At 47.6% G+C, this 7,180-nt stretch overlaps 1 protein-coding gene across 3 annotated transcripts in view; it reads right to left on the reverse strand.

The window, feature by feature from the left end:
* nrp1a (neuropilin 1a) overlaps window positions 1-7,180 on the reverse strand; it is a 57,706-nt gene that overhangs the window by 31,477 nt on the left and 19,049 nt on the right. For all 3 annotated transcript variants that reach the window (XM_031872330.1, XM_031872328.1, XM_031872329.1), the window contains one exon: window positions 6,139-6,320. In XM_031872330.1, coding sequence (XP_031728190.1) covers window positions 6,139-6,320 — 182 coding nt within the window. The remainder of the gene's footprint in view (window positions 1-6,138; window positions 6,321-7,180) is intronic.

Genomic DNA, 7,180 nt, shown 5'->3' on the forward strand with positions numbered 1-7,180 from the left:
AATAAGGTGAGACACAACAGGGATTCTTTTGATTCTTTTGAATGACTGTTGGTTAAGTGATCGGTTTCAACGAGGCTTTGTGTGGTTGGTGTTGAGAAGCTCTGCCCCCCAGCTGGTCTATTGAATGGAGGACAGTTTACGGCCCCGGGACCAGAGACCACCTAGATAGTTCTTCTACTTGAGGCTACATCTGGGTCTCTCAACCCTCCTCTATCTGGCTTTTTCTTTTTCATTGGCTTGACACACACACACATACAAACTCAGGAAAAAAAAAAGAAGAGGACTATGAGGGCAATTATTTGGAGCCATTAGTGGCAGAAATGTGCACAGGATAATGCCATTTTCATGCTAGTCTGACAGTCGCGTGATGGGCTCAGATGGGGCCGATCGAAACCAAAATTGCAGGGAGTTATCGCTAGATAGAGCCTGCACGCTACAGTCATTGTAGCTTAAATAAATGTGGCAAACTGCTTTTTCCACTGTCACTCAAGCTCCTCGCTGGGCCCCTAATTCAGGACCATCGGACCCACTTCAGCCTGTCCACCGGCGAGGAGTGAGTGAAGGGAGCGAGAGACATGTTGATTTTCCCTTTCCCCAAGTTGAAAGCTGCGGCGAGCGGCGTTCTGACTCTAAAGAGAGCTGACATTTAGTGCCGCCGCTAAAGTGTGGCTTTTCGAGAACAGTGGGCGCCATTAATTTCACAGCTTCCCCTCGTATTTACCCCCGGAAAATAGAGGGTTTTTGTCGAGAGAGTGAGCGTTCGCCGAGATGAGAGGGTTGCCGGATGCTGCAGTTCTGCACTTTACCTCGCCGAATTTGTGGAGAAATGTCAGACAGTTTTTTTGGGGGGGGGGGGGGGGGAACTATAGATGGGAGCCACTTCTTTGAAAATAACAGGCGCCCATGAGTCCCCGAGTGCTCTAGACAGCTGCAGTATCCAAAGTGCAATTCAGGTCGGCGTATTGAATTTCCTGTGGATATTGGCTCAGATCTCCGCTCTCCGTCCATTTCATCAGTCTCCACCATGACCCTTATCTCGGCTCAGCAGTTGGCCGGAACAGATTTGGTCTTCGGGAATGGTTCACTTTGAATTCAGGCAATAGACGAATATAATGCCTGGACTGATGCAAATGTTCCATAAAATGTTGCCAGGATTAAGCTCAGTCTTACAAATTGAGGACACTACAATAAATTAATGCATTTGTGAAATGTATGTATAGACACTTATTTCATCACCATCACCATTGGGTCTTCCTGTTTCTGCACTCTTTCCGAATTATGATGACTGAGGCCGAGCCAAAGGACAGACTCCCCCATTGTCAGCCTTTGTGTGCCTGGCTGTGTTCACAGCCCGTCAAGAAAAGGACAGAGCCAAGACATCACAAACAAAACAGAGTGGCGAGAGAAGACAGAGCGCTCGGGTCGCTCCCACCGGCATGATAATCGTCCGACAGATCTCTTTTATCTAGTGCCTCCACGCGGGAAAAGGCTTACGTCCCCAAGCTATACCCAGGATGCATTGCGCTGATGTCCTCGCGAGAGGCGTTCGGTGATAGCAGTCAAGCTTTCCTGTGGCAGCATCCGTACCGAAGCCACATCCCTGCCCCTTCTTCACCCTCTGTTTTATCGCAGTGTTTGTCGCCGTTGCTGGCGTATTTGTCGTCCCAATAGGAAGGGGGTTGGAAACAGGAAGGGTTTTGTAAATATGAAAGGTTTGACTCAGGTAATACTCACAGGGATCATACACTTAGATTGTCCCATTTCATCCAAGAAAATCAGTTCGGCCTGATGTAGTCTGAACCACTGCTTTAAAACAAACAGCTGAGTTTACGACAGGAAGTTGAGGGAGAGAAAAAGAAGTAACCTTGAACATTTACCGGCAACCTCAAACCAGGCACTCAAACATTTACTCGGAGTAATGGATTATTTTTACTCTAGTTTACATTGAGCCCCCCCTCTCCTCTGGAGGGGGGAGTAAACAGATGTCACTCCGACTGAGCGATCAGAGTTGGTTTAACACGTCAAGCCATAACCGGCGAAATTATATTTAATGGGGATCTGATTTCAGTCTTTGCAAGTGTTAAGAGATCGATACAAATCTTAAATAAATATGGTTTCAACATGAATGGAGCGGGGCGCCTTTCCACTGTTAGTCTCCCTGATGACTTGTCCTCTATGTCTCTATTAAGCTGTTGCTTTAAAGTGCTGAGAGCGGACCAGAGACTGGGCGTTAATCACTACAACAACATTGCGCCAAGGAATTGGTGTTAAATGTGACAGCCTCTTGCTATTTTCATTCTTTAATCTGTCTCTCTCTCTCTCTCTCTCTCTCTCTCTCTCTCTCGCTTTTCCTCTTTCTTTTTTTTCCCCATCTTTTCATCTCTCCGGGTTATTAGAGGCCGGAGCCAAAGGGGCTGAAGGTGTTGTTTTTGGAGCGCTAACTAAATCACCACTGTTTATATTCCATGTTGCTCTCCGGCTGATCATTAGCCCAGATCACAGCCCTCCACCACCCTTCATACCTCCCCTCCCCTCCCCTCCACTCTATCCGTATGCCACGCGGACGGAGGGGTTAATGGTCGGTGGAGAATTAACTCTTTCAACACTAAATCAAACATTAACCTGAAGCCTGCGGAGTGTCCCTCACTGTGACAGATGGAAAAAGGGAGGTTTACATTTACCCTTACACACACCCCGAGGCACTGGATTACTGACATGCTGTTCAGCGCTCTGACTGTGCCTGTGACGTTGCTACTTGAGGGATGACACAGTGCTGATGGGATGGGGGGCCGGGGGGGCTCATAGTCTCCCTCTGGCTTCCCTTAAAGAGATTTGTTGTCTTAGGTTTCCATGAGGGCTGTGTGTGTGTGTGTGTGTGTGTGTGTGATGACAGTACGTCTCCATGCCAGATGTGACCTATGCCATCAGGGCGTGCCGTCCATGAAAGCAGAGCGTGCCCCCTATTAGGCCCCACCCAACACACACGCGCACACCTTGAGAGTGTTTTCACAGGTGCGTGCTCCGAGTCAAAGGGCCCGCATCACAGTGACATGATAAACGGGGCTGTCGCGTGAAAAGATGGTGTTTTTAAGCGTTATTCAGGCCTCCGTCCAATAGACTTAGTCATCCTGCTGAGTAATCGTGAGGAGACAGGGATGAGCCTGTGTGAGTGGGAGGGAGGGCCGTCACTAGCTCTATCTCCTTGCCCACTTCAATGGGCCCTCGGCCAGCCTTGATGTGGCTCAAAGCTAACGCAGAGCCGTTAAGGGAAAACATATGTTGTGCATGTGTACTTAAGAGGACGGATCTTTTTCAGAAACACTCGAGGATTTTAAAAGAGATACTGTCAGATGACGGGATAAACACAGCTTTCTCTGCTGAAGCACCAGGATCTTGGTGGAGGGTAACCCGGCCTCATCCCACTTTACTCTCCTGATTTTTCATCATACTGGTGGTGGTTTATCAAGTCAAGGCCATAGTTTGCCCAGCTGTTATTTTTTTGTTTGATGAACCATTTTATAAAGTTGAAGGCCTCCGCAGAGACACACACACAAACACAACCAGCTTGCTAATCTTGGAGCTGCCTTCAGCACAACTATCCCTCATCTACCCCGCTTCTCCATCTCTTCCTCCCCCACCATCTACTACGCTCTTCCCGTCTCCTGCCAGACTTCAGCCAGCAGAGCGCGGCTGCCAATTTGCAGGCTATAAAATAAATTGCCCATGCTAATTAAGATGGTTGGATGGGACTGAGGAGTGGAGTGGGGCAGAGACGGACACGGAAGCGGCCAGAGAGAGCCGCAAAACAACCTGCTCTCTTCCAATTAGACACTTCGCAGGCTACTGTTGATGAAAGCCAGGGCTTCGAACGCCAGCGTGCTGAAGTGTGTGTGAAAGTGTATTTACATAGTTTACAGTCTAAGTGGGTAAAACCTGCACATGTAAACATGCTTGTATAAGCTGGATCCCTGAGGGGAGTAAGTGTTTGCATATGTTTGCTATGCGGTTATATTTATCTTCCGTGTGACCTTTGCTTGCACGTAACCCCAGATGAAAGGCGGTGCCGTCCCCGAGGTTGACTCCCACTGATCTCCACGCCTGTAATCGCGGTGATAAACAGCCTGCATTCTTTGCATTTCCCCTCATTGGCATGCACAAGCGCGAGCCTCCCGTTCCTCCAGCCGTTATCAGAGCATCTGTGTATCATCATTAACATTACACGTGTTAGCCAACACAATGTTTTTTTCCCTGCTAATACCCTGCTCGTTGATAAGCTGTGCTAATCAACTAGCTTTGAATCCCTCTTTCTGCTTGGCTTCGCACACACAAACAGGGCTGTTAATTGATCTCAGAGCACTGCTCTTGGCGGCAGCCGGTGCCGCAGTAGTCAAAACACGGAGTAAACTCAGAGCATAACGAGGGGCCTGGATCCACTATAGGGAGCGACGGCACACCCATGGCGCTCTTCTTTGCCGGGGGGCGCTAGGTGTACAACACCCAGATGAAAAGGTTCTGTCCTGGGTTTGAGCTACAGTGATGCTCCTGGAGCTCCCTTTTCTCCCAAGTGCTGAGTCCCCTTTGAATTCCATAAAGATCCTTATCGAGGTCCAACTCTCGAGTCCTGACTCTCTATCTTCTATCTGCACTACCATACACATTTCTTGCTAGATATGTACTCGCTCATATCTCAGTGCCCTATGAGTGTGCTCAGCAGTTCCCCTATCGCCACTGGGCCCCTAACACGCCTCATTTATAATTAGCCCCGGCTAATAGATGAGATTGGGAAACACCAAGCTAATCATGGGTAGAATGTGGTTGATTTAATGGGCCTATCGAGGGGGACAGAGGGAGTGTATGCCGATGAGCTTGCACATGTCGGGGTGGAGTGCCGCTTTTGATCTTGTAAACGGAGCCGCACTCTGCCAGCTGCCCTGTCGTGATGGTGACGTGCGCAAGCCCAGAGACACAAACACAAGCTCAACATGGCCCGGATTACAAAGGAAGGAGGGAACCTCGCAGGGACATTCATCATGTCTCGGAGGTCACGGGGAGGGCTGTCCCATTGACTGCCGCTAAGGTTAATTAATGAAAGTGGAGTCTGTAGCACCTGTCTGCCTACAAGTCACTCTCCAGATATGTGCTGTCTTCCTCCTCCTCCTCCTCCTCCTCCTTCCAGTCCAAACAAAGGACGGCAGCCACCCAACAGGAAATCCTTCCTCCTGGGGTGCTGTGTTCTGATAAGACAGACATCCCCTGAGGATATCTGTGGTTTATCGCACATGATTCCAGACTAATTTACCAAGAGGACTTATTTTTAGGTGGGAACCTCCAACTGATTGGATACCACTGCAGTGAAAGCACTTCCTCAACCCAGTTCAGTGGCCTGAATTCACTTTCTCCACAACCAGCTAGCCTGCAGTTATAATGGGATGCTCATACCCTCGCCGTGGATTGCCATCTGATGGTAAACCAACACTTGAAAAAAACATTTGTCGAACCACTGCTCAGCTAATTATGCCCTTGCTTATTGTACAATCATTCATACCAGATAAAAACTGCTAAAATTATGGAACATATGGGACTATGATTCATTGGTTTTGAACGGAGCATATTGCCTGCCATATTGCAAGTGTATAATTTGACGCTCTGGTGCCTTGACTAAATCACAAACAAACCATGAAACTAGACGGAGAGGCTCTTTCTTGCTCCATCATCACAATTATTCCTACAGTTTTCCTAATGTGTTACATGGCGTATACGTGACAGCGTCAGCTAAAACAAAGCAGATTGAAATTACTTGTGATGTATGGCTTGTTACAATGTTTTCCTAACCTTAGAACTCAAAGGCTATTTTAAGAGCTCAGGTTGTTAAATTTAAAGTTACAGTGAGGAACTTTTAATTAGTTATGAGACAGTCTAAATTTAATATCGATGCCTCTATATGACCTACATTAAGACCCTGCTGCAGTAAAATGAGAGGTTTTCTAATAGGACCCTGGTGCTCGGAAACAATATCACTTTTATCCACAGGGACCGTCAAAAACAATACAAAATAAAAGTTCCTTGGAGCTTTAAAAAAAGTAGGTAAAGTAGTTTGTCTTGGACAAAGTGAAGCTGCAGCTGTGCTCGGCCACCCACCTGTCTTGAAGATCTCATAGCGGATGGAGAAACCTGCCCCGTGCGTCTCATAGTCAGACACGAACTTAATGAAAAGCTGGTTTCCAGAGGAGACGACCGGAGAGGGAGCAATCTTCCCGCAGTACTTCCCCACTAGCTGACCGCTCTCGTCGACGCCGTCTCGCACCTCCACATAGTCGTACCTGAGCAAGGCGAGAGAGAGGGAAGCAGTGTAAGTCACAGTGAGCTTTAGAAAAACTGTTGTTTTCCCTATAGGCTCGGTATTCATTCAGTTCTGTTTTTGCTCTTCCTATCGATTGGATTTATTGGAAATCACTACATCATGTGCATGTCTGAAGACACACACACACAGATAAACACACATACCATAGATTCATACTCAGAGGACCAACACAAACACAGAGCAACACAGTATATTGTGCAGGTAATGTAGTGGAAATAAAACACAGTGTACTAATGAGGTCTCAGGTTAAAACCCAGAGAACAGGTGGGCAGGTTATGCTTTCAATATATCAACCTGGCAAGAACACACACACAAACACGCACTGCAGAGGTTTTGTGCTCCCAGCTGCACTGAGGTCAGGTTTATGTAACTGCTTTGACTACTGAACTTTAGCTGAACAGCTGTCTATATCTCCTGTTTAACCACTAGATAACACCGACGGTGTGTGTGCGTGTGCTTCTTGTATGAGAGAAAATGAGTGATTGTATCTTGGCCTTTGGCTGAGGCTGGTGTATAGAAAGAGCAGGTGTTAAAGCTGTTAAACACACACACACACACACACACACACACACACACACAAAATCATCACATTCAAATGGAATTTCAGACCCACGGCTATGGAAGGGTGCAGCCGCCTAATTGAGTCGGTGCAGAGTTTGGGAGTAGAAGAGGAAAATAGCTTTGAAATAGGATTGGGAAGAGGAGCCATGACACACACACACACACACACACACACACGGAATCTGGCATGCAATACTCAAGCTGACTGGCCGACGAGAGTGGTCTAAATAGCCTCTGGTTATCAGTGTGTGTGTGTGT

This window comes from Anarrhichthys ocellatus, unplaced genomic scaffold (genome assembly GCF_004355925.1).
Source record: "Anarrhichthys ocellatus isolate YVR2014 unplaced genomic scaffold, GSC_Weel_1.0 scaffold63, whole genome shotgun sequence".
Classification (NCBI taxonomy): Eukaryota; Metazoa; Chordata; class Actinopteri; order Perciformes; family Anarhichadidae; genus Anarrhichthys; species Anarrhichthys ocellatus.